This window comes from Rana temporaria, chromosome 10, assembly GCF_905171775.1.
Source record: "Rana temporaria chromosome 10, aRanTem1.1, whole genome shotgun sequence".
Classification (NCBI taxonomy): domain Eukaryota; kingdom Metazoa; phylum Chordata; class Amphibia; order Anura; family Ranidae; genus Rana; species Rana temporaria.
In genome coordinates, this window is record NC_053498.1 from 18,548,341 (window position 1) to 18,575,380 (window position 27,040).

Consider the following 27,040-nt stretch of genomic DNA (forward strand, 5'->3'; position numbering starts at 1 on the left):
CGGCCTTTCCTGCGGCGGCAGTGCGCTCCGCGGATCGCATTCTGTGCCGATCCGAACAGGTCAACCCGTTGCACCCCTAAAGGTAAAAAGGAAGCTATTAAGCTAAAAAAAAAAAACATTTCCTATACAAACCCTTTAAGAGCCAAAAAGCATTTTTATAATGGAACACGAGCCAATACTTTCTCTACGGCTGACCATAAACCACTGATGGTGAACCTTGGCACCCCATTTCCCCATGATGCTCATGCACTCTGCAGTGTAGTTGAGCTCATGGGAAATGTAGTTCCAAAATATCTGGGGTGCCAAGGTTCACCATCACTGCCATAAAATATACATTCTGATTTTACAAACCCCTTTAGATCAACCATCAACTGTAAGTGCATGATACCAATTGGTTGTTTCGTTTTTTTCCTCATGTTACTTAGGTTTGTTACCTCTGCAAGAGATTTTACAAGATTGCATAGTGTATGACCATCTTAACCACTTAAGGACCGCCTCCTGCACATTTATGTCGGCAGAATGGCACGGCTAGGCACAAGCACATACAGGTACATCCTCTAAGTGCCCAGCCGTGGGTCGTGGGCCCACGACCCGGTCCGAAGCTCCGTGACCCTGGGACATGCGGACCCGATCCCAGCTTGAGTCCCGCGATCGATCCCCGGAGCTGAAGAACAGGGAGAGCTGTGTGTAAACACAGCTTCCCCGTTCTTCACTGTGGCGCCGTCATTGATCGTGTGTTCCCTTTTATAGGGAAACACATTCAATAACGTCACACCTACAGCCACACCCCCCTACAGTTAGAAAAACAAATGAGGTCACACATAACCCCTTCAGCGCCCCCTGTGGTTAACTCCCAAACTGCAATTGACATTTTCACAGTAAACAATGCTTTTTTTTGCTGTGAAAATGACAATGGTCCCAAAAATGTGTCAAAATTGTCCGAAGTGTCCGCCATAATGTCGCAGTCACGAAAAAAATAAAAAAAAATAAAAAATGCAATAAAACTATCCCCTATTTTGTAAACGCTATAAATTTTGCGCAAACCAATCGATAAACGCTTATTGTGATTATTCTTTTACCAAAAATAGGTAGAGGAAAAAAAATGTTTTATATATGTTTTTGGGGATATTTATTATAGCAAAAAGTAAAAAATATTACATTTTTTTCAAAATTGTCGCTCTATTTTTGTTTATAGCACAAAAGATAAAAACCGCAGGGGTGATCAAATACCACAAAAAGAAAGCTCTATTTGTGGGGAAAAAAGGACGCCAATTTTGTTTGGGAGCCACGTCGCACGACCGCGCAATTGTCAGTTAAAGCGACGCAATGCCGAATCACAAAAAGTGGCCAGGTCCTTTAGCTGCCTAAAAGGTCCGGGTCTTAAGAGGTGAAGGGTTAGAAAAACCCTGCTGAGGTTCTGTCTGCACTTGGGGAGACTTATCTTTCTGCTTAAAGGGATAAAATATGAAGGGAGAGGGAAATGTACTTTGTTTGCCGCCCCCTCAAACAAATAACCACCAGCCGCCACTGACTCTGTGATTTAATGACTGGGTGTTTGTGCCGCTCTATGCAATGCAGATAGATCATGGCTGCTGGGGGGGGGGGGGGGGGGGCTAGCAGAGTAATGAACCCTCAGGCCTAATGCAGAGCAACAAAAATCAATAAACCCAATAATCAAAATAACGTAGCATATAATTAAGTATCAAATGTTCATATGCAATTTGACAAAAATCAGTCCAATAATTCATGAGGTATCCAAAAAAAATGAAAAGTGCATAAAAATGCCAAAAACCCCACAAAAGTTCCGATGTGAGTTGTGCTGGCTGTAGCAGGATTAGCGGGTGACTTTTGTGCTCCCCCTCTTAGGTCCCCCCACTCACCAGATCCTTTATCCCTACAGGGGTATCGCATGAGGACTCAAATCCTGGTGACTCTTACGATTGGTTCTCCAGAATCTCTCTTGGGTGTCACCCGATATCCAAGTATTAGGCAATTGCTGATACACTCATGTATGCTCCTCATAAGAAAAAATATAATAACTCCCATGGTGTAAGATCAAAAAAAAAGTTAGATTTATTTAAAAGTAATTTTAAAAATAATAATAAAAACAAGTTTCATACAGCGTTAATGGCAATCCTTACAAGAAAATGCTATCTGGTTAGGTAACCGGGTGAGCCTGAGCCGGGGAATAGCAGAGTGCGTTCCACCCGACTGTCTCTCCTACCCGAATGTGACGTTGTGTGCATGGCTCCGCCTCACGCGTTTCGTCATTGACGTCCTCTGATCTGTATTTGCCTTGATACTCACTTATATGCTTGAGATTTCAGTAGCAGTATGGAGACAAACATTTCCTCTGACAATTATCACCGGAATAGGCTCTAGTCCAGGAGTAGTCAATGTTCAGGCACTTCAGCTGTGGTAAAACTACAAATCCCAGCATGTGCCTGCCTCCGGGAGTCATTCCCGTGCCTTCTGGGATTTGTAGTTCTACAACTGTTGGGGGTATTGAAGGTTGCCTATTAAAGCGGGAGTTCACCCAATTATATATTTTTTTTTTCTCTTTTCCCCTTAGCTTCCTGCTCGTTTGGTCTAGGGGAATCGGCTAGTTGTGTTAAAATATGATCCGTACTTACCGTTTTCGAGATGCATCTTCTCCGTCGCTTCCGGGTATGGGTCTTCGGGAGCGGGCGTTCCTTCTTGATTGACAGTCTTCCGAGAGGCTTCCGACCGTATCCATTGCGTCACTCGTAGCCAAAAGAAGCCGAACGTCGGTGCGGCTCTATACTGCGCCTGCGCACCGACGTTCGGCTTCTTTCGGAAAATCGTGACGCGATGTATGCGACCGTCGGAAGCCTCTCGGAAGACTGTCAATCAAAATAGGAACGCCCATTCCCGAAGCCCATACCCGGAAGCGGCGGAGAAGATGCATCTCGTAAACGGGTAAGTAATGCTCATATTTTATAACAAATAGCCGATTCCCCTAGAGAAAACGAGCAGGAATCTAAGGGGGAAAAGTGCCCTCTAAGGGTGAACCTCCGCTTTAAGGTGAATCAGCCATGTAGCAAAGCTCTTAGTTTGTTTCACACAAGTTTCAGCTTGTATAAGCGCAATCTTTCACAAAGTACTTGGAGAGCTTTCAGCTCTGTTGAAGCTTTTGTTGTACCATTCAACTCCAGTTTGTAAATGTTGAACACAAATTCTAATGGGAGCGCTGACTGCCAGTGATTGGTGGTGAGAAGGCAGATCTGTGATTGGTTTCTGTGCCAAATTCTTAAGCAATGTGAAAGGTCAGGTTTCCGGATTATAAACACTTCCGGACCACCCCACCGCACAACAAATCGCATCACCCCCCAGCACAACAAATCGCATCGACCCCCAGCACAACAAATCGCATCGACCCCAGCACAACAAATCGCATCGACCCCCAGCACAACAAATCGCATCGACCCCCAGCACAACAAATCGCATCGACCCCCAGCACAACAAATCGCATCGACCCCCAGCACAACAAATCGCATCGCCCCCCAGCACAACAAATCGCATCGCCCCCCCAGCACAACAAATCGCATCGCCCCCCAGCACAACAAATCGCATCGCCCCCCAGCACAACAAATCGCATCGCCCCCCAGCACAACAAATCGCATCGACCCCCAGCACAACAAATCGCATCGACCCCCAGCACAACAAATCGCATCGACCCCGAGCACAACAAATCGCATCGACCCCCAGCACAACAAATCGCATCGACCCCCAGCACAACAAATCGCATCACCCCCCAGCACAACAAATCGCATCGACCCCCAGCACAACAAATCGCATCGACCCCCAGCACAACAAATCGCATCGACCCCCAGCACAACAAATCGCATCGACCCCCAGCACAACAAATCGCATCGACCCCCAGCACAACAAATCGCATCGACCCCCAGCACAACAAATCGCATCGACCCCCAGCACAACAAATCGCATCACCCCCCAGCACAACAAATCGCATCACCCCCCAGCACAACAAATCGCATCACCCCCCAGCACAACAAATCGCATCACCCCCAGCACAACAAATCGCATCGACCCCCAGCACAACAAATCGCATCACCCCCCCAGCACAACAAATCGCCCCAGCACAACGAATCGCATCAACCCCCAGCACAACGAATCGCATCAACCCCCAGCACAACGAATCGCATCAACCCCCAGCACAACGAATCGCATCAACCCCCAGCACAACGAATCGCATCAACCCCCAGCACAACGAATCGCATCACCCCCCCAGCACAACGAATCGCATCACCCCCCCAGCACAACGAATCGCATCACCCCCCCAGCACAATGAATTCGCCCCAGCACAACGAATCGCATCAACCCCCAGCACAACAAATCGCATCACCCCCCAGCACAACGAATCGCATCATCCCCCAGCACAACGAATCGCATCATCCCCCAGCACAACGAATCGCATCATCCCCCAGCACATGGCATCATCAAATTGCATCCCATCATATACATCCCGCGCCTTTCCAGCCTCCCTTCCCCCGTCCATCTACACAGTATAGAAAACTTTACAGACCTGAGATCAGCAGCGTCCCTCCCCCTCCTCGTGTATACAGAGCAGAGAAGGGGGGAGGGGGAGGAGCTATGATTGGCTGACACGCTGCTCTGCTAAACAAGGATGTCACGAGGAAAAGGGGAGACATTAGATCTTACTCCCGGACTTGGGCACCGCCCCCTGGCTACCGTCCTACTGCAAACCCGTGGCACTGCATGAATAGCCAGGCCACATACTCACGTTTGGAGTAGATGTTTACTTCCTCCCGGCGAGATCAGTAGCTCCTCCCACTCACGAGATTTTGGCAATAGGCGATTCACAAGGACTCCTGGGGTACATGACGCTGCTATCCCAGGAACCCTTGCCAATAGCCTAGTGACGTTTTCGCCTAGGCGATTAGGGCGGATTAGGGACGGGACTAACAAAAAAAAGTATTTAGAGGCACCAAAATAAATAAATAATTGCCATTGTGAGAAGTATAAAGTCAGGGCACGCAGCCCAGACAAAGTGCGAAAAATGGGTGGAACTCCGCTTTAATGCATCCTATGCATTAAAGGAACACTAAAGGTTCAATTTTTTTTTTTTTAAATAACATACATGTTATACTTACCTCCACTGTGCAGCTCGTTTTGCACAGAGTGGCCCTGATCCGTGTCTTCTGGGGTCCCTCGGCGGCTGTCTCGGCTCCTCCTCGCAAAAGCTTTCCACGTTCATGCGAGCTCCCTCGCATGGTGGAAAGCTTTTGCGAGCGCTCTCCCGTGATACAGCAGCGGCCATAGCCGCCGACTGTATCACTCGGCCCCGCCCCCCGGCGCGCCGCGTCATCCGCTGTGATTGACAGCAGCGCCAGCCAATGGCTGCGCTGCTATCAATCCGCCCAGCCTAGCCAATCAACGGCCAGGCTGGGAACCGAGCAGGATGACAAGCACGCGCCCGGGACTTTCGAACGGTGAGGTAAGTAAAACGGGGGCTCGGGGGGGCGGTGCTGTCAGATGTTTTTTTACCTTAATGCATAGGATGCATTAAGGTAAAAAAACTTTTACCTTTACAAACCCTTTAAGGTGAAAAAACATCCGACGGTACCCCCCCCCCCCCCCCCCCCCCCCCCCGAGCCCCCGTTTTACTTACCTGACCGCTCGAAAGTCCCGTGCGCATACATGTGATCCTCTTCGGTTCCCAGCCTGGCCGTTGATTGGCTAGGCTGGACGGATTGATAGCAGCACAGCCATTGGCTGGCGCTGCTGTCAATCACAGCGGATGACGCTGCGCCCCGGGGGCGGGCCCAGTGATACATAGTGATACTATGCCCGCCGCTGTATCACGGGAGCACGCTCGCAAAAGCTTTCCACCATGCAAGCTCGCATGAAGGTGGAAAGCTTTTTGTGGGGAGGAGCCGAGACAGCCGCCGAGGGACCCCAGAAGACACGGATCGGTGACACTGTGCAAAACGAGCTGCACAGCGGAGGTAAGTATAACATGTTATTTAAAAAAAAAAAAAAAAAAGAAGTTTGTCTTTAGTGTTCCTTTAACCACTTAAGCCCCGGACCAATATGCTGCCTAAAGACCCAAGGTGTTTTTACAGTTCGGGACTGCGTCGCTTTAACAGACAATTGCGCGGTCGTGCGACGTGGCTCCCAAACAAAATTGGCGTCCTTTCTTCCCCACAAATAGAGCTTTCTTTTGGTGGTATTTGATCACCTCTGCGGTTTTTATTTTTTGCGCTATAAACAAAAATAGAGCGACAATTTTGAAAAAAAATTCTATTTTTTACTTTTTGCTATAATAAATATCCCCGAAAAACATATATATAAAAAAAAATTTCTTCAGTTTAGGCCGATACGTATTCTAATACCTATTTTTGGTAAAAAGAATCGCAATAAGCGTTTGGTTTGCGCAAAATTTATAGCATTTACAAAATAGGGGATAGTCTTATTGCATTTTTATTAATAATTTTTTTTTTTACTACTAATGGCGGCGATCAGTGATTTTTTTCGTGACTGCGACATTATGGCGGACACATCGGACAATTTTGACACATTTTTGGGACCATTGTCATTTTCACATCAAAAATAGGATTTTTTGTACTCGCCGTAAAATCCTTTTCTCTGGAGTCCATGGACGGACACAGCTCCTTAAGTCTTGACAAGTGGGTTATGTTCCCTGTTTACAGGAGAGGACTAGGCAGAAGCATGTTAAATAGTTAAATACATGTTAAATTAACAGAGTTCAACAGCCCCGCCCAGGGGGCGGTCCCTCCAGACATAACCCTCCTCACTGCAGCATGCAGCCTCAGTTCGTAACAAGCAGTACAAACCTAAAAAGGAGGGGTGGGAGCTGTGTCCGTCCATGGACTTCAGAGAAAAGGATTTTACGGTGAGTACAAAAAATCCTATTTTCTCTTATCGTCCATAGACGGACACAGCTCCTTAAGTCTTGACAAGTGGGACGTCCCCAAGCAGTGTCAAAACGAGGGGTGGGAAATATATCAGTAAAAACAATTTTAACTTCACCCCAAAACAAGCAGAGCTCCTCAAACGGCCGCCTGCAAACGCTAGCGGGCGAAAGCATGATATGATGCACTCACAGCAACCAGGAAATTTTGAAAAACAAAAACGTGAACGGACGACCAAGCCGCCGCCCTGCACACCTGTGACACCAACGTATGAAGTCGGAAAAAACCCAGGAAGCACCAGGTGCCCTGGTCAAAAGTGCCGCAACCGGAAAAAGGGGGGCCCGCCCCCTAAGAGCATAGGCCTGTATGACGGTCTGTCAGATCCCCCGAGACAGGGTGGTCGACGAGACCGCCAGGCCCTTTGTGGACCACAAAAGAGGGTCAGATCTCCAAAACGGAGCCGTAGCAGGTAGATACACCCGCAAAGCGCGTACCACGCCAGAAGTATGAAAAAAAAAACCTCCGTAGGATGCGCCGGCCGAGGGCAAAAAGGATGGATGGAACAATGCCCCTATTCAGGCGAAAGTCCGAGACCACCTTCGGAAGAAGGGAAGGTCGCGGGCGCACCACCACCTAATCCTTATGGAGGATCAAGCATGGCGGCTTGCAAGACAAGCCCTGTAATACCTGTCTTAACATAAAAACTGACGCTCCCAGGGCCCTATACAGGGCATCTTACCCACTTGCTGCGCTGACCCGGGGGGTTAAAAACTTATCCCAATATAAGTCTGTTAGCCAGGGGACTCACCTCAGGAGGAGACTGCCCAGCGCTGCCGACCGCTCTCATCACACAGCGTGTGGAGAGGAAATAAACCATGAAGGAACTGCGGCGTCTGCAGGGACCTGTGTGCGCCGTAGATACAGCACTAGGGGACAGAACTGCACAAAGATGGCCGCCCGCTGCACATGGCGCGGCTACGACAAAATGGCCGCCAATGGGAGTTTTCAATGTAATTGAAAACCTCCCAAAAAATGGCGCCAGCGTCGGCCAAACGGCGGCAAAACGCCACCTTTTAAACAGGGAAAGCCTCCTAGAGCCTTTACAGTGAAAACCCCCACAGGAAAAACCCTGTATGCCAGATAACACAGCCCTCTCAAGAAAGCCCCCCCCCGGACAGCGTGCCTTAGCAATGCAGCAAGGGAAAGGAGCAGGGAAGGGAGGAGTGCTCCTCCACTGTCAGAGCACCTCCGAACCCCAGGAATGCCCAGCCGTACCAACCCACCGAAGTAGGAGGGACTGTACTTACCCGTCCAAGCGAGGACTCGCTGACGCTTTCCTGACAGACCTACAACCGCAATGGAGGTAGCTGTCGGCCCGGTCCACTGTGAGTGAGACAACACCACAGCCCAGTCATATGTGGACCTCGGAGCAACGCTCACCGGCCACCCCAGGAGTCATGGGGTATGGCGTGGCAGACCAAGCCTCTTTGCAAAGGTGTGTCCACGCTTGCTGGTCGGACTGAGTAGACTACAAGGATCTATAATATCCAGCCTGTCACTCAGCCGACAGTTGAAAGAAGATTCTTCAAGAAAAAGTGAAAATAAAATAAAATAAGATAGAATAAAATATAATTTCTCCTCAGGGCGCTGGGCCCAAAGGGAGCCATACGTCCTTCTCCTTGCTAGGCAGAACGAAACTGAGGCTGCATGCTGCAGTGAGGAGGGTTATGTCTGGAGGGACCGCCCCCTGGGCGGGGCTGTTCAACTCTGTTAATTTAACATGTATTTAACATGTTTCTGCCTAGTCCTCTCCTGTAAACAGGGAACATAACCCACTTGACAAGACTTAAGGAGCTGTGTCCGTCCATGAACGATAAGAGAAAAATGCATTTAAATTGCATTGTTTACTGTGAAAATGACAGTTGCCGTTTGGGAGTTAACCACAGGGGGCGCTGTAGGAGTTAGGGTTTACCTAGTAGTGTGTGTTTACAACTGTAGGGGGGGTGTGGCTGTAGGAATGATGTCATCGATCGAGTCTCCCCTATAAAAGGGATCACTCGATCGATGCGCCGCCACAGTGAAGCACGGGGAAGCCGTGTTTACATACGGCTCTCGCCGTTCTTCAGCTCCGGGGAGCGATCGCGACGGAGCGGCTATAAACAAATAGCCGCGCCGTCGTCCCGGATCGCTCCCCGAGGGAACCCGACCGCCGCGTGTAGCGGGTGGGGTCCCGATCGGACCCCCGACCCACGTCTAGGCAGGCACGTACAGGTACGTTGATGTGCCTGTCTGTGCCATTCTGCCGACGTACATATACATGCGGCGGTCGGGAAGTGGTTAAGTTTCCTATTAAAAAAGATGATCAGACGGGTATTGAGCTACTTACCCCCTTTCCACGCTCATCACACATGCAATTATTAAGTTACCAGATATGAACCTAGAAGTGCGCTCACGTCATCTTTGTACAATGTTTTATACAACGGCGGGCAACCTGCCTTCTTGTATGGAATTCTCCAACTTCTTTCAATAAAAATACTGAATGAGGAAAAAAAAGATGATCAACAAGCAAACCATACACTGAAATGAAAGTTTATTATAAAGGATATACATTACAAAGAAAGACTCCGACAACCTCATGAGAAACCACAAGTCCGATCCTGTTCCGATGATGAAATTCCATTTTATTTAAAGTGAACCTGTATTTTAAAAAAGTGCTACCAAAGTGCAGACCCCATAAGATGCCGACTGTTACCCCGATAACACAGAAACACTTCCTCCACGTATCTCTTAAAGGGGTCGCAAACCCCCCGTGTTTTATCACCTTAAAGCGGGAGTTCACCCGAAAAGTAAATTTTTAACCTTAGATTCATGCTCATTTTGTCTAGGGGAATCGGATAGTTTTTTTTAAATCGAAGCTGTACTTACCGTTTTAGAGAGCGATCTTCTCCGCCGCTTCCGGGTATGGGCTGCAGGACTGGGCGTTCCTATTTGATTGACAGGCTTCCGACAATCGCATCCATCGCGTCACAAGAAGCCGAACGTCGGTGCGGCTCTATACGGCGCCTGCGCACCGACGTTCGGCTACTTTCGGAAAATCGTGACGCGATGTATGCGACTGTCGGAAGCCTGTCTATCAAATAGGAACGCCCAGTCCCGCAGCCCATACCCGGAAGCGGCGGAGAAGATCGCTCTCTAAAACGGTAAGTACTGCTTCGAATAAAAAAAAAAAAAAAAAAAAACACCCGATTCTGCTTCCCAAAATGAGCCTCAATCTAATGTTAAAAATTTAGTTTTTGGGTGAACCTCCACTTTAATGCATCCTAGGGCTAATCTTACAGGACTGCATTAAAGCGGTATTAATCCCAAAATCAAAAATGTAATATATTGCAGCTTACCAACCATTAGATGTGGTGGCTGCATTCGTTTCCTTTTCTCTGGCTTTTTTCCCCACATTTCCACCTGGTGATCTGGCCAGTAATACACCTCCTGTATCAGTGAGAGGAATGACCACAGCATCTGGTCCACAGCATTTATTGTGTTAAATATATTAGCAGATTAAATTACAGTAACTGAAGCTAAACTCCATCTCACACTTTATAATCAGTTACAGCAAAGAGTAGGTTTTTTTAAATAGGATTTTTTGTACTCACCGTAAAATCCTTTTCTCATCGTCCATGGACGGACACAGCTCCTTAAATCTTGACAAGTGGGTTATGTTCCCTGTTTACAGGAGATCCTCTTCTGTAAACAGGGAACGTAACTCACTTGTCAAGATTTAAGGAGCAGTGTCTCCTGTAGGAGAGGATCTCCTGTTTACAGGAAACATAACCCACTTGTCAAGATTTAAGGAGCTGTGTCCGTCCATGGACAATAAGAGAAAAAGGTTTTGCTTGAATAGATAAAAGCTGATTATTGTAAACACCCATGTCAGTGATAAGTCATCCATGAAAACTGACACTGAAGAGCTTGAGTTGTTTTTTTTTTTTTTTTTAAACACTCACCAGATGAAAATAGAAAGATGCAAGCCTTAAGGAAATAAATGCAGCCATCACATCTAGAATTGGTAAGCTGCAATATAATAAATGTTTGCTTTTAAAGTGGAAGTACACCCATCCATAAAACAGTTTCATTTCCGGTGACTTGTCCTTAAGGTTCCCCTAACGGGGAAGTTCCTTCAAGGACTGCGCAGGCGCAAACTTGCCGACGGAAATCTCCGAACCTCGTCCGGCATCCAGGCTCATTCTTTAACTTCCCGTGGATTGGAGGATGTAAAAAAAAGAGCCAGGAGGCGGAGCGAGCCGTCCGAGCACAGCGAGGACGTGAGGCCGACTGGCCACTTTCCTCGAAATCCACGTCGCCCTGGATGCCGGCCGAGGTTCAGAGATTTCCGTCGGCGAGTTTGCGCCTGCGCAGTCTTTTAAGGAACTTTCCCGTTAGCCGGAACCATCTCGGCAGATCACTTTGCGCCTGCACAGGAACTTTCACGATAGCCGGAACTAGCTCGGCAGATCATCTGGAAATGTAACCGTCACATTGGTTGCGCTCTCAACCAAACGGTCAAGCCATCCAATGGCTGGTGTCATAACTGATCACATGGGCAGCATCATGGCAGTTCTAGATTAAACAGAGACCAAGATGGCGGCTTCCTTGGCGGAAAACGATAGGGGGGTTTACTTCCATTTTAGATGTGTGTGTCAGTGAAGGCTTACCTTATACTTTAACATTGAATCAATCTCAAGCTAGAAAGATTTGTCTGCTATACTTTTCTGCAGTGCTTTTCTTTGTGCCACCAGAATAACACATCGACATCGCTATTCTATACTGTGTACAGAAGGATTTGGCAGTCGTTGGTCTTATTCTGATACTGTGCAATAAGCTTGTGCAAAGTGCATGTCAGGGAAGAGAGGGGCTGCATTTGGTGAAGAGGGAGGAAAGGGATATGGCAAGATATGAAGAGAACAGTCCAATAGCGCCCCCCAAAGTCCCCAGAGACAGCTTGTTAGACCGATTCCATCTGCAGCTCCTCCACGTCCCCCTCAATCTCATGGAAGGAAGCGTGAGAGCCGATGATGACAAGTGTGGCACCTGTGCAGACAAATCAAGAGGAGAGAAAGAGAGAACATATATTTTAATCAACACAAGATTAAAAATTAAACAGTGCTCAGAAAAGTAAAGATGTTTGGAGCTTTTTGAGACTTTTCTTTTCCATTTAAAAATGTTATACTTGCCTCCTCTGTGCAGTGGATTTGCACAGGGCAACCTGTATCCTCCTCTTCTTGGGTCCCTTTTCGCTGCTCCTGGCCCCTCACTCCTGTCGAGTGCCCCCACAGCAAGCAATGAACACCCAAGCTGAGCTGCAGCTCCGTGTGTCCATTCAGACATGTAGCTGTGGTTCGGCCCCACCCTCTCTCTCTCCTAATTGGCTCTTAGTTCTTTGTCATGAGGTTCCATGTCGAAATTCCAGTGACCACTAAGGATAAGCTCCAGCGTGTTCGCATGGTACACGTGCAGAGCACGCTAGGAAGTCTGCACAGCGCTGCGCTAATCACAGCCAGGGAGACATTTTCCCGATCTCTCTGCAGCCGAGCATCGGGACAATGTCTCCCTGGCTGTGATTAGCGCAGCGCTGTGCAGACTTCCTGGCGGGCTCTGCACGTGTACCATGCGAACACGCTGGAGCTCATCCTTAGTGACCAGTATGAGAGCCTGAGAGCGATAACGCCAAACTTAACAAACCTGCTCCCCATTCACACCTGAGACCTTGTAACACTAACAAGTCACATGTCACCGGGGAGGAAAAATGGCTAATTGGACCCAAATTTGGACATTTTCACTTAGGGGTGTACTCACTTTTGTTGCCAGCGGTTTAGACATTAATGGCTGTGTGTTGAGTTATTTTGAGGGGACAGAAAATGTACACTGTTATACAAACTGTACACTCACTACACAACATTGTAGTCATTTCTTCACTGTTGTCACATGAAAAGATAGAATAAAATGTTAACAAAAATTAAAGCGGGGGTTCAATGTCCCGACACATTACAATAATGCCTATTTTTTTTTTTTATGCTGTACATACCTCGGTACAGCTAGTTCACCCGCGCCTTCCGGGTTGCGAATCCCGCGGGCGTTCCTAACTTGCTGGTGATTGACGTGATGACCAAAAACAAGCTCCCCCCGTCGCAATAAGCTGCGTCACGATTGCCGAACGGCGAGTCGGCGCTATACTGCACCTGCGCACCGCCGTTCGGCTCCTTTCGGCAATCGTGAAGCAGCTTACGCGACGGGGGGGAGCTTGTTTTTGGTCATCACATCAATCACCAGCAAGTTAGGAACGCCCACTCCCACGGGATTCGCAACCCGGAAGCCGCGGGTGAACTAGCTGTACCGAGGTATGTACAGCATAAAAAAAAAAAAATAGGCATAATTGTATTGTAATGTGTCGAGACATTGTAATACTAGAAAGTAGTTTTAGGGTGAACCCCCGCTTTAATTGAATTGTTACTGGTGCAACTGTATCCAACAATCACACCTCTAAGTAGATGACACTGCAAATCCTATTGCATCCTGAAGGTGGCAGTGTTCACGTGCAGGCTGAAGGCTTATGCTCCATGCACACTGACTTGTTCGCTGCTTCTACAGGAGTTTTTTGTTCTGCCTGTAGAAGCAGCTCAATGATACCCATACACATCAGGACGATAAGAAGAGGCATATTTTGAGTTCAACGTTTAGGAGGCAGAAAAAAAAAATCCTTCTCATTCACATTTCTGATTGGAGCTTGGGAGGCAAAAAAAAACACGTTAAACTCTCCTAAAGTCATCTAAACTTTGTACAAAAAATGCTCTATATGGAAGTTTTTTACTACAAAGACAACTGACTTTTTTTTAAGCCCAGTGTGCATTTAGCCTTAAAAAGTGTATGTATACATTCATTAGGAAAAAGAAAAGAAAACGATCGTTTCTGGGCTGCACTACGGGTATAAACAACAAATAATATACACATATGTGGTATCGCTGTGATCGTTAGGAGTAGGAGAATTTATTTTGCATTGTTCTTTGGTGGTAGGTTACCAATAAATATACGGCTACATATAAAAAATAAAAAAATTATATTATATATAAAAGGATTTTTGTACTCACCGTAAAATCCATTTCTCTGAATTCATAGACGGACACAGCCTTCATTGACCTTAGGGTTATGCTTCTTCCTATCAGGAGATTTAGGCAGAATTCTACAGCACTTAAGGTGTTAAAAACCTTTCCTTCATGCAGCTCCTCCCAGGGGGCGTGGCTCCCCCAGGCATAACCCACACCCTGCTTTAGCAGCCTCAGTTCGTAACAAGCAGTACAAACCAAGGAGGGGTGGGTGCTGTGTCCGTCTATGAACTCAGAGAAATGGATTTTACGGTGAGTACAAAAATCCTTTTTTCTCTTTCGTTCATAGACGGACACAGCCTTCATTGACCTTAGGGACGTCCCCAAGCAGTGTCAAAAAATTCGAGGGGTGGGAAAAATAACACAGCAAAAACAGGTTACACCCAAAAAAAAAACCGGAGTTACTCAACGGAGGAACTCCAAACTTAAACTGCCGCCTGTAACACCCTGCGGCCGAAGGAGGCATCAGAAGATGCACTCACATCCACCTTATAAAACTTTGAAAAAGTGTGGACCGACGACCAGGTCGCAGCCTTACACACCTGTAACACAGAGGCTTGGTGTCGGAAAGCCCAAGAGGCCCCGATCGCCCTGGTCGAATGTGCCGTGACCCGAAAGGGGGGCGCACGCCCCTTCAGGGCATAGGCCTGAAGCACAATCCGTCGGAACCACCTAGGAACGGTGGCTGACTAGACTGCCAGGCCCTCTTGTAGGGCCAGCCACCGACACGAACAGTGAGCCCGACTTCCAGAACGGAACCGTAACATATAAGTACACTCGTAGGGCCCAAACCACATCCAGAGGATGCAAAGTGGCCTCCTCTTGGCATTTCGGCCGAGGACATAAGGATGGAAGAACAATGTCCACATCCAAGTGAAAAGCCGAAACGACCTTAGGGAGAAAAACGGCTGCGGCCGCAGCACCACCATTTTATCCTTACGGATGACCAAGTAGGGAGCCTTGCAAGACAAGGCCGCCAGAACAGACAGACACCCATCTGATTGAGGTAATTGCTACCAGAAATAAAATCACCTTTTGTGACAATAAACAAAAAACCTCCCGAATGTCCTCAAAGGGAGCATCCCGAAGCACTGAAAGGACTAAATTCAAGTCCCATGGGGGTAATGGAGGACGCACCGGAGAGGCCACCTGCCAGACCCCCTTACCCAACGTACGCACCCAGGAGTGCGATGCCAAGGGTCGCTGCAAGTAAAAACAGCCAGAGCAGAAATCTGGCTCCTAACCGTACATAAGGCGAGAGCCTGAACCACTCCCTGCTGCAAAGACAGCAGAATCCTGTACACAACGCATGTACGAGAGTGCCAGTTCATCTCCCCACACACAGAGAAGTAGGCCTTCCATGTATGAGGAAAAAACCTACGTGAGGTAGACTTCCGTGCAGGCAGCACGGTAGAGACCACCGAGCCCAATAGGCCTCGGTCCTTAAGCCCCTGGCTCTCAACAGTCTGCTGGTACTGACACGGAAGTGTCTCCGCCACATCCTCAATTTTTAGAGTCTCACGCACCGCAGAAACAAGAGCTCCAACAAATTCTTGCCAGCAACTGACTGCAGCAGAGTCATCCTCACTATCCATAAGGGTTAAACCCGCAGCCTCTGACATAACAGAACCAGAAAAAAACAGCGATTCTGTGTCACCCCCAGAAGCAGGCTCAGGGAGGGGGCGCTTTTTTACCCCCCATCCGGGCACTAGCTGCTTCAAACCTGGCAAGAAACCCAGGACAGCCAACATAACAGATGTGGCAGGGGAAGGGGCGTTAAGGGTTAACTCAGGCATAGCTTGAGAGGGAGACCTGGCTCAGGTTCCATAGTGTCAGCGCTGAGTCACCCACCCTGCAAGGCAGGACAAAAAAAAAAAAACCCCACTGGTCACCTCCTTGCTGCTATTGCAGAGCATGGGGCCCCCGGTATTCACCACCCCACCCAGCTGCAGAGGGAGCTGAAAAAACCTGAGGTGTGCTCTGATGTACTGGCTGTGATGTGTCTTCACCTCATGGAAGATTCACAGCGTTTCACAGCACTAAAACTGTTACAGCACTAAAACTGGTAGAAGAGACCAGAGGCCTAAAAAACTGTTACAGCACTAAAACTGTACAAGATACCAGAGGCTGTGCTGTGTCTGTCAGCGTTACCAAGGAGATTTCCAAGATGGCTGCTGTCTGAGGTAAAAATTACCTCATAGAACACAGCAGCACCCCCCAGAGTAACAACACAGTCCCCCAACAACACACGGGCCCCGGTGGTAATAAAGAAAACCCAGGAGGCCCCCCCTTCACAGCCACTACCCAGTCAGGGGAAGGAGGGAGAGGAAGGGGAGAGAGGAAAGCAGGGCGGACCCTCAGTCGACCTCCCCAGGGAAAACACCAGCCAGACCACTTACCTGAGTAAGGGGCCACTACTTACCCGTCCTGCGACTACCCGGCTGGAGGTATCCCAGACAGAACCAACGTCCGTAAACGGCATGGCTGTCGGCCAGACACACTGTGACACAGCCATAGAGACCGGTCATATGTGTGCCCTAGAACCGAAGTTCCCCGGCCACCCCTGGAGCAACGGGGCCTGTCGTGGACGTCCCAAAGCTGAGCTGAGGGCCGGCACACGCTCGAAGGCCGAACCTGGGGGGACTACAAGGGTCGAGGACCCAGCCTGTCACCCAGTCGGCTGTTGATAGAAGAATCGCAGGATTCAAAAATGCAGGAACAAAATAATAAAAGCGAGAAAAAAAAAAAAAAAAAATCGCAAGAAAAAACTCCAGAGTACAGGAACTCCAGAGAGAGCCTGACCTCCTGTCGTTAGGCAGAAAACAAACTGAGGCTGCTAGAGCAGGGTGTGGGTTATGCCTGGGGGAGCCACGCCCCCCTGGGAGGAGCGGCATGAAGGAAAGGTTTTTAACACCTTAAGTGCTGTAGAATTCTGCCTAAATCTCCTGGTAGGAAGAAGCATAACCCTAAGGTCAATGAAGGCTGTGTCCGTCTATGAACGAAAGAGAATATATATATATATATATATATATATATATATATATATATATATATATATATATATATATGCCTGTTTTCCAAGAAAAAAAGGAAAGAAAGAAGGAAAGAAAGAAAGAAAGGAAAGAAAGAAAGAAGGAAAGAAAGAAGGAAAGAAAGAAGGAAAGAAAGAAAGAAAGAAAGAAGGAAAGAAAGAAAGAAAAAGAAAAGAAAGGACGGACTATCTATATTCATTTACTACCAAATAAAAACCCGATTTGTCCTAAAACAAAAAACACACAACAAGGTATAATCCACCTTGATGCACAAAGCAGTTGTGATGGCAAGAATGACTCAGCAATGACGGCTCCCATATATATTACCATCCTAAAAAAAAAAAAAAAGATCACTGAGATCCAGAAGATGGCAGCGGTTCTTACCCAACACCCAGAAAACAGCAGCTCCGGCACCAGCGAGCCAGAAGAAGGGGAAAGAGACGGCTCCAGCCAGGCCATACTGATTGGCCATACTCAATTCCCGACCTGTAATGAGAGGATAGTTACTGGAGGACCTCCAAGTTTAGAGTAAAATGATAGATATATATATAAATAAAAGGACAGCTAATAAATATATATACACTAGGTTTAGAAATATCCATACAATTTACATGACAAAGGTTTCTGCTGTGTAGCCAAATACAAACCAGAAGTCCTTTTCATTTAAAAGGGAAGCTAAACAGTTTAACCACTTGCCGCCCGCCCTACAACAAAATGACGGCGGCAAAGTGGTTTTAATATCCTGTCATATGACGTCCTCAGGATATTGAGACGCTGCGCGCCCCCGGGGGCGTGCAACGCGGCAATCGTTGTTGCGGGGTGTCAGACTGACACCCCGCAGCACCGATCTAGGTAAAGAGTCTGACAGAGACTCTTTACCACGTGATCAGCCGTGTCCAATCATGGTTGATCACGATGTAAACAAGAGCCGGTTATCGGCTTTTCCTCACTCACGTCTGTCAGACGCGAGTAGAGGAGAGCCGATCCGGTGCTCCTCCGACGGGGGGGGGGGGGTTTGTGCTGATCGATTATCAGCACTGCCCCCCCCCTCTGAGGATGCCCACACTAGACCACCAGGGATGCCACCAGACCACCAGGGATGCCCTCCACCAGGTATGCCACCCTAGACCACCAGGGATGCCAATCAGTGCCCACAAAGGATGCCAATCAGTGCATGGGCATCACTGATTGGCAGGCATTGTTTGGCACTGATTGGCATCCATAAGTACAATATAATACAGTACATCCATGCCCATCCGTGCCACCCATCAGTGCCCATCCGTGCCCCCTATCCATGCCTATCTGTGCCCATCCGTGCCGCCCATTAGTGCCCAGTGCCACCTCATCGGTGCCCATCAGTGAAGGAGAAAACTTTATTTACAAAGTTTTGTAACAAAACAAAAAAGCATGCGTTTTTCAAAATTTGCAGGCTTTTTAATTTTTTTTTAGCAGAAAAAAAAATCCCAGAGGTGATCAAATACCACCAAAAGAAAGCTCTATTTGTGGGAACAAAATAATAAAAATTTAGTTTGGGTACAGTGTAGCATGACCGCGCAATTGTCATTCAAAGTGCAACAGCGCTGAAAGCTGAAAATTGGTCTGGGCAGGAAGGTGTCTAAGTGCCCGGTATAGAAGGGGTTAAAAAGAGATCCCTTTCCTTTTCCCATTCAGGGCAAAATAAAAAAAGGACAGTTGCCTCCGACTCTCACAATGCTCCGAGTAGCCACTGAGACCGGGGGAAGAAAACCCTTTGTATGTTTCGAACTGACTTGTGGAATCAAAATCTCCTTCCTGCCCCCATGTGAGAGCTCCGAGTTAAAGTGATTGTAAAAGTTTATTTTTCCCCTTTAACCACTTAAGACCCGGACCTTTAGGCAGCTAAAGAACCTGGCCAGTTTTTGCGATTCGGCACTGCGTCGCTTTAACCGACAATTTTTTCCTTTTTTGCTATAATAAATATCCCCCAAAAATATATAAAAACATTTTTTTCCTCAATTTAGGCCGATACGTATTCTTCTACCTATTTTTGGTATAAAAAAAAAAAAAAAAAAAAAAATCGCAATAAGCGTTTATCGATTGGTTTGCGCAAAACTTATAGCGTTTACAAAAAAAGGATAGTTTTATTGCATTTTTATAAAAATCAGTGGATCAGTGATTTTTTTTCATGACTGCGACATTATGGCGGACACTTCGGACAATTTTGACACATTTTTGGGACCATTGTCATTTTCACAGCAAAAAATGCATTAGAAATGCATTGTTTACTGTGAAAAAGCAATTGCAGTTTGGGAGTTAACCACAAGGGGGCGCTGAAGGAGTTAAATGTGACCTCATTTGTGTTTCTAACTGTAGGGGGTGGGGCTGTAGGTGTGATGTCATTGATTGCGTTTCCCTATAAAAGGGAATACACGATCGATGACTGCGCCACAGTGAAGAAAGGGGAAGCTGTGTTTACACACAGCTCTCCCTGTTCTTCAGCTCCGGGGACCGATTGCGGGACTCCAGCGGCGATCGGGTCCGCGAGTCCCGCGGTCACGGAGCTTCGGACCGGGTCGCGACCCATGGTTGGGCACTAAAGAGGACGTACCTTACGTGCTTGTGCCCAGCCGTGCCATTCTGCCGACGTATATGTGCAGGAGGCGGTCCTTAAGCGGTTAACCAAGTAAGCCCCGCCGCACGACTATATACGTCCTCTTTTTGAAGAGGGATATCTCAGGAACGGTAGCAGCTGCTGCCACAACCGAGATATCCATCTCTTCAGGCGGCGGTGCTGTGAATGATAATGGTGGTCGCCGTAGTGGATTCGCCGCAAGATCACCGTTATCGGCAGGGGGAGAGGAGCCTTCCACCACTTACCGGAGCCGTAGGTAGCGGCGGAGGCGATCGGTCCTTCTCACTGCTTGCCATGGATACGAGTGAGGGCAAGATGGCCCCCACCCATCTCCATAGCATAGCAGGGCGGAAGCGACGTCAAAACATCACTTCCACCCATGCCTCTAAAAATGCTTATTTTTTTGTTGTCATTTGAGTGTAAATATGAGATCTGAGGTCTTTTTGACCCCCAGATCTCATATTTAAGAGGACCTGTCATGCTTTTTTCTATTACAAGGGATGTTTACATTCCTTGTAATAGGAATAAAAGTGACTTATTTTTTTTAAACAGTGTAAAAATGAATAAAATCAAGCATAATAAATACGATTTTTTTTAAAGTTCCCCGTCCCGACGAGTTTGCGCACAGAAGCAAAGGCATACGTGAGTAGCGCTCACAGATTACCGTTCTGGCTCTTGTGGCTGGAGGACATCACGGCCGCCTGCCACGCGTATTGGGGTGTGCGGGCCTGCTATGGCTCTTAAATGAAGCTGACTTACAGGTATGGCGATTCGCGGGAACGAGCCAAGTTGCCGACGTAAATGTGCGTGCGCTGGCCGGCACGTGGTTAAATAACAAACATGTTATACTTGCCTCCTCTGTGCAGTGGATTTGCACAGAGCAGCCAGGATCCTCCACTTCTTGGGTCCACGTTTGCTACTCCAGGCCCCTCCCTCCTGTAGAGTGCCCCCACAGAAAGCAACTTGCTATGGGGGCACCCAAGCTGAGCTGCAGCTCTGCGTGTCCATTTAACACGGCGCTGTGGTTCCAACCCCGCCCTCTCTCTCCTAATTGGCTAACTGACTTGGCGACGCTGCTGTGTCTCAGCCAATCAGGAGGGAGAGTCCCGGACATCTGTGCGTCTCGTGGACATCGCTGGATCCAGATGGGGCTCAAGTAAATAGTAGGGGGGTGCTGGGGCGGCTGCTACGCACAGAAGGTTTTTTATCTTAATGCATAAAGATAAATCCTTTAACGTTTCACTAAACCCAGCAGGACTCTGCATTCACTATATCTGGTCTCCCACAGTACACAGAACATGGAAATGCAATTATTATAGTATATATAAACTGCTAAATACCTTTTCTCATCAGCAGTCTTGTGACTTTTATCAGTGTCTGGTTAAAGCTTGTAGGAGTTTTCATTCTGCTCTGACTGTCATATAAAGCTGCAGGACCCCTGACCCTCTGTCTGGACAGGGCCGATTGGCCCTGTGCTGATCACATGCGCACTCCCAAGAAAAAGAAAAAACCTCTCTAGCAATACACACCCAATGCTCTGTTCTATCAGCAGATAGATTGGGGACTGTGGAAGAAGGGGAGGTTAGAGAGCAGACAGGATCAAACAGCCTTTTTACACAATGCAGAGGATTAACCCCTTAGGTTCCACAGCGAGTATAACAAGCATGCTATACTGCCTATACAGGCCGATTTTACGGTTGGGGGTTTAGTAACACTTTAACCATAAATCACCTGTACGGTTACATGGAACAATGCGTTTATGCCACATTGCTCTCTCATACCCAGAAGTGCCAGATCTTTCATTGCGGATGATGTGTGGTCAACATGAGGGTGGCAAAACACGGACAATGAATGCAGACTAAGGCACGAGAATGAGCTTCTCTCCTGCTCTTCTACAAGCATACCACTAGATGGCGTATCCTCCATCAAGCTGAATCCATTGTCTGATGGACAACAGAATACAATTAGATTGCAAAGTGTGTGGACAGAGGCAGACAAATACAACAATTCTGAGATATGAATCAGAGAGAAGATCAATAAATCTCTTCTGTGTTGCTGGAAGACAAAATAGGTGTCCAGTTATAAAAGCAGTGGCATTGCCTTACCACGGCTAAAATGCTGCATTATGCACACAACAGGACACCACAGCTCTGCATTTTATAAACGAACTGTAACATGCAGGTACAGTGTGGGATAATCACTGCGGTGTCTGGCAGATAAAAGGTATTCACTATCCTGAGCTACTATAGTGTGCTGTAATGGAAAAAAAAACAATACAAAATCCTGGGTGAAAATAGAGTATCCACTTCCCAGCCACCCCCCATATCAGATCTATTGCTACAGGGCGGCCGTTCTGTGCAGAATCCTGTTCTTATACGCGATTCTGCACTTGCGCCTAGAGGGCGCTAGGGCTGCGCATCTTCACTGGTCTCACGATTCTATGCGATTATCAAGTCCACGGATCGATTCGATTCCACGATGCATCACGATTACAGCGCAAGTGCGCATGGCTCTCCCCCCAAAATACTAAAGGGGATGATCAGAGACTGCAGACGTGGTACAGGAGATGATCGGAGACTGCGGGCATAGTACAGGAGATGATCAGAGACTGCGGGCATAGTACAGGAGATGATCAGAGACTGCGGGCATAGTACAGGAGATGATCAGAGACTGCGGGCATAGTACAGGAGATGATCAGAGACTGCGGGCATAGTACAGGAGATGATCGGAGACTGCGGGCATAGTACAGGAGATGATCAGAGACTGCGGGCATAGTACAGGAGATGATCAGAGACTGCGGGCATAGTACAGGAGATGATCAGAGACTGCGGGCATAGTACAGGAGATGATCAGAGACTGTGGGCATAGTACAGGAGATGATCAGAGACTGCGGGCATAGTACAGGAGATGATCAGAGACTGCGGGCATAGTACAGGAGATGATCAGAGACTGCGGGCATAGTACAGGAGATGATCAGAGACTGCGGGGCATAGTACAGGAGATGATCAGAGACTGCGGGGCATAGTACAGGAGATGATCAGAGACTGCGGGGCATAGTACAGGAGATGATCAGAGACTGCGGGGCATAGAATATTACTTAAAACCCCCAAACATTATATATTTTTTTCTAACACCCTAGAGAATAAAATGGCAGTCATTGCAATACTTTTTGTCACACCGTATTTGCGCAGCGGTCTTACAAGCGCACTTTTTTTGGAAAAAATTCACTTTTTTAAATTAAAAAATAACACAACAATAAATTTGGCCCAATTTTTTTATATATTGTGAAAGATAATGTTACGCCGAGTAAAATGATACCCAGCATGTCACGCTTAAAAATTGCGCCCGCTCGTGGCATGGCGTCAAACTTTTACCCTTAAAAATCTTGATAGGCGACGTTTAAAAAATTCTACAGGCTGCATTTTTTGAGTTACAGAGTAGCTCCAGGGCTAGAATTATTGCTCTCGCTCTAACGATCGCGGCGATACCTCACTTGTGTGGTTTGAATACCGTTTTCATATGTCGGCGCTACTCGCGTATACGTTCGCTTCTACGCGCGAGCTCGTCGGGACGGGGCGCTTTAAAAAAAATTTTTTTTGCTTTTCGCATTTATTTTTAATTATTTTACAATTTTTAACACTGAAATAAAAAAAAATAAAAAAATTATCACTTTTATTCCTATTACAAGGAATGTAAACATCCCTTGTAATAGAAAAAAGCATGACAGGTCCTCTTAAATATGAGATCTGGGGTCAAAAAGACCTCAGATCTCATATTTGGGCTTAAATGCAAAAAAAAAAAAAAAAAATTTGGAAATGTCATTTTTTCAAATGACAAAAAAAAAAAAAATGTCTCTTTAAGAGGCTGGGCGGGACTGACGTTTTGACGTCACTTCCGCCCAGCAGAGCTATGGGGGACGGGCGAAGGAGATTTTTCCTTCAGTCTCGTCCCCGCTTAGCTGTCGGATGGTCACGATCCCCTCCGCCGCTACCGACGGCTCCGGTAAGCGGCGGAGGGCGCGGGACAGCGGCGGGAGGGGGGGGGCCCTCTCCCGCCACCGATAACGGCGATCTCGCGGCGAATTCGCCGCGGAGACAGCCGTTATCGTGTACAGGACCGTCGGCACTAAAGATGGATACCTCAGTTGTGGCAGCAGCTGCTGCCGTTACTGAGATATCCATCTTTAAAAACAGGACGTCATTTGACTATGGGCCAGTAACGAAGTGGCTATACAAAGAAAGTTGCCAATACTTTCTTGCAGATGCAACCAAGAACACCAATTCCTTCTTTAGAAGAATTAAAGGGGTGGTTCCCCCTAAAACACATTGCTAACAATAGATTCGTAAGACCCGTTACACTGCGGGTAGGCTGGCTTTTTTTTTTTTTTTTTTAGTACATACCGAGATCTCCCCGTCTCGTCCCTTGTCGGTGGGCGTTCCTAGTTGATTGACGTTCCTCGGACGGGCGCGTACGTGACGTCACGACTTTCCTATAGAGCCGACTCTATACGGCGCCTGCGCAATGACGTTCGGCTTCTGTCGGAAAGTCGTGACGTCACGTATGCGCCCGTCCGAGGAACGTCAATCAACTAGGAACGCCCACCGCCAAGGGACGAGACGCCGAGATCTCGGTATGTACGAAAAAAAAAAAAAAAAAAAAAGCCAGCCTACCCGCAGTGCAACGGGTCTTACGAATCTATTGTTAGAAATGTGTTTTAGGGGGAACCACCGCTTTAAGGGAGTATGGCGCATCAACCCAAGGTGCCGACCCTGTAAGCCGACACACCTAGATCCAATCTTCCGAGCCTAAGGGCGACCTAACTGGCGGACTTATACCCGTCACCCCTTGTACAACGGCCCGGATCAAGAGTGTGACACAAGCGACCCTTGAAAATATTGACAAGGCCAAGATCGGATCATTGATGGAACTTAAGGCTAGCTCCATCTCCTTACCACTGTAGGAAGGCAAGAATCTTACTTGAGACATACTACCAAGGATGTCACCCCTTGGTTTCACACCAGGAACATGGGCCTTCCAGGTCCTAGGATATCTGGTCCTGGAGGCCAGCTCTCCTGTATGAATCAAGGTAGTTGCTGCTGATTCTGAAAACCCCGATCCTCAAGAATGCAGGCTATAACAGCCAGACAATTAATACCCCTGTATGCAAGACAGAGTGTAACCCTGGACAAGCCATAAGGAGTCCTAGTTCCCATACGATCACTTCTGCTGTGCCTGCACAGTCAGGTCGCATCGGCTATGCCGGAGCAATTACAGCTTCCGTTCTTCTGATGTAGCATGGAAGCCACGAAAGTTGAGGCCCTGGGGGGAGAAAACACCTAACCAGCGACGACTGGTCCCCCAGGATCACATCTGTTCCGCATGCGGGTGGATCCTTTGTCCTCGACACAAAGTTGTTCAATCTCTTGTTGAACCTGGACGCCATCGCCCCTTATGTACAGGGTACCGTTTGACATTTGGTCAGAAACAGGTTGGGGTGTAGAGGTTAATCCCCCGGACATAATCGTAGACGGCTTTAGCGAATCGCCTACCAATCTAGCATTCCATGAATTGACGATTGTCAATAGGCAAGGCACAGGCTCCTCCCTGGTAAATAAGAAAAACCACCAGAGAGGCACTGTCAGATTGTATTCAGACATAGCAACCCTGTAACTTAAAGCGGAAGTAAACCCATCGATTTAACAGTTTTAAAAAGCAGTTACATTTCCGGCATGCCGGTGTTCTGCCGTGCTGGTTCCAGGTGTCCTGGAAGTTCCAGCGCATGCGCAAACTGATGCGCTGAGCTGGTTCCAGCTGTCGGGAAAGTTCCTTCAAGCACTGCGCAGGTGCAAACTTGCTGACGGAAATCCCCGAACGGTGGCCGGCATCCAGGGCGACGTGAATTTTGAGGTAAGTGGCCAGTCGGCCTCACGCTTCGCTCGCTCGGCCTCCTGGCTCTTTTTTTAACATCCTCCAATCCACGGGGATGTTAAAGAATGAGCCTGGATGGATTTCCGTCGGGAAGTTTGCGCCTGCGCAGTCAGTGAAGGAACTTCCCCCACAGTGGAAAATTGAGGACAAGTCACCGGGATTTCTAACTGTGACATTGGTTGTGCTCTCAACCAAACTGTCAAACCATCCAATGGCTGGTGTCATAACTGACCACATGTGCAGCACCATGGCAGTTGAAGGTTAAACATAGGCCAAGATGGCAGCTTCCTTGGCTGAAAATGATAGGTGGGTTTACTTCCACTTTAAACGTTCAGGCCCTTAAGCCAGATGTTCCATCCGCAGCTCAAGAAGGCTGACAGATAAAGCTCCTTTGGAGCATGACCACCTTCTCTGTGCCGTGGTCTCTTCCAGGCCTGGATTCTATCCCTAGAGGCCAGCCCTCGCAACCTGCTCCCAGGTAACGGGTATGAAGGATCTTCCCTTCTGTCAATTATTCAGTTAACCACTTACCCCCCGGACCATATTGCTGCCCAAAGACCAGAGTACTTTTTGCGATTCGGGACTGCGTCGCTTTAACAGACAATTGCGCGGTCGTGCGACGTGGCTTCCAAACAAAATTGGCGTCCTTTTTTTCCCACAAATAGAGCTTTCTTTTGGTGGTATTTGATCACCTCTGCGGTTTTTATTTTTTGCGCTATAAACAAAAATAGAGCGACAATTTTGAAAAAAATGAATATTTTTTACTTTTTGCCATAATAAATATCCCCCAAAAATATATAAAAAAACATTTTTTTTCCTCAGTTTAGGCCGATACGTATTCTTCTACCTATTTTTCGTAAAAAAAAAAAAAAAAAAAAAAAAAAAAAAAAAAAAAAAAAAAAATCGCAATAAGCGTTTATTGATTGGTTTGCGCAAAAGTTATAGCATTTACAAAATAGGGGGTATTTGTATGTCATTTTTATTAATATATTTATTTTTACTAGTAATGGCGGCGATCAGCGATTTTTTTTCGGTATTGCGACATTATGGCGGACACTTCTGACACATTTTTGGGACCATTGGCATTTTTATAGTGATCAGTGCTATAAAAATGCATTGGATTACTATAAAAATGCCACTGGCAGTGAAGGGGTTAACACTAGGGGGCGGGGAAGGGGTTAAGTATGTCCCTTGTGTGTTCTTACTGTGGGGGGGTGGACTGACATGGGGAAACACTGATCCTCTGTTCATACATTGTATGAACAGAAGATCAGCATTTCCCCCGCTGACAGGACCGGGAGCTGTGTGTTTACACACACAGCTCCCGGTCCCCGCTCTGTAACGAGCGATCGCTTGTGCCCGGCGGCAATCGCGCCC

At 47.5% G+C, this 27,040-nt stretch overlaps 1 protein-coding gene across 3 annotated transcripts in view; it reads right to left on the bottom strand.

Annotated features, from left to right (window-relative positions):
- Nucleotides 1-11,862: 11,862 nt before the first annotated feature.
- RABAC1 (Rab acceptor 1) overlaps nt 11,863-27,040 on the bottom strand; it is a 42,018-nt gene continuing 26,840 nt past the window's right edge. For all 3 annotated transcript variants that reach the window (XM_040327325.1, XM_040327326.1, XM_040327327.1), the window contains exons 5-6: nt 17,509-17,610; nt 11,863-12,023 (exon numbers count right to left, since the gene is read on the bottom strand). In XM_040327325.1, coding sequence (XP_040183259.1) covers nt 11,938-12,023; nt 17,509-17,610 — 188 coding nt within the window. In that variant the 3' untranslated portion in view covers nt 11,863-11,937. The remainder of the gene's footprint in view (nt 12,024-17,508; nt 17,611-27,040) is intronic.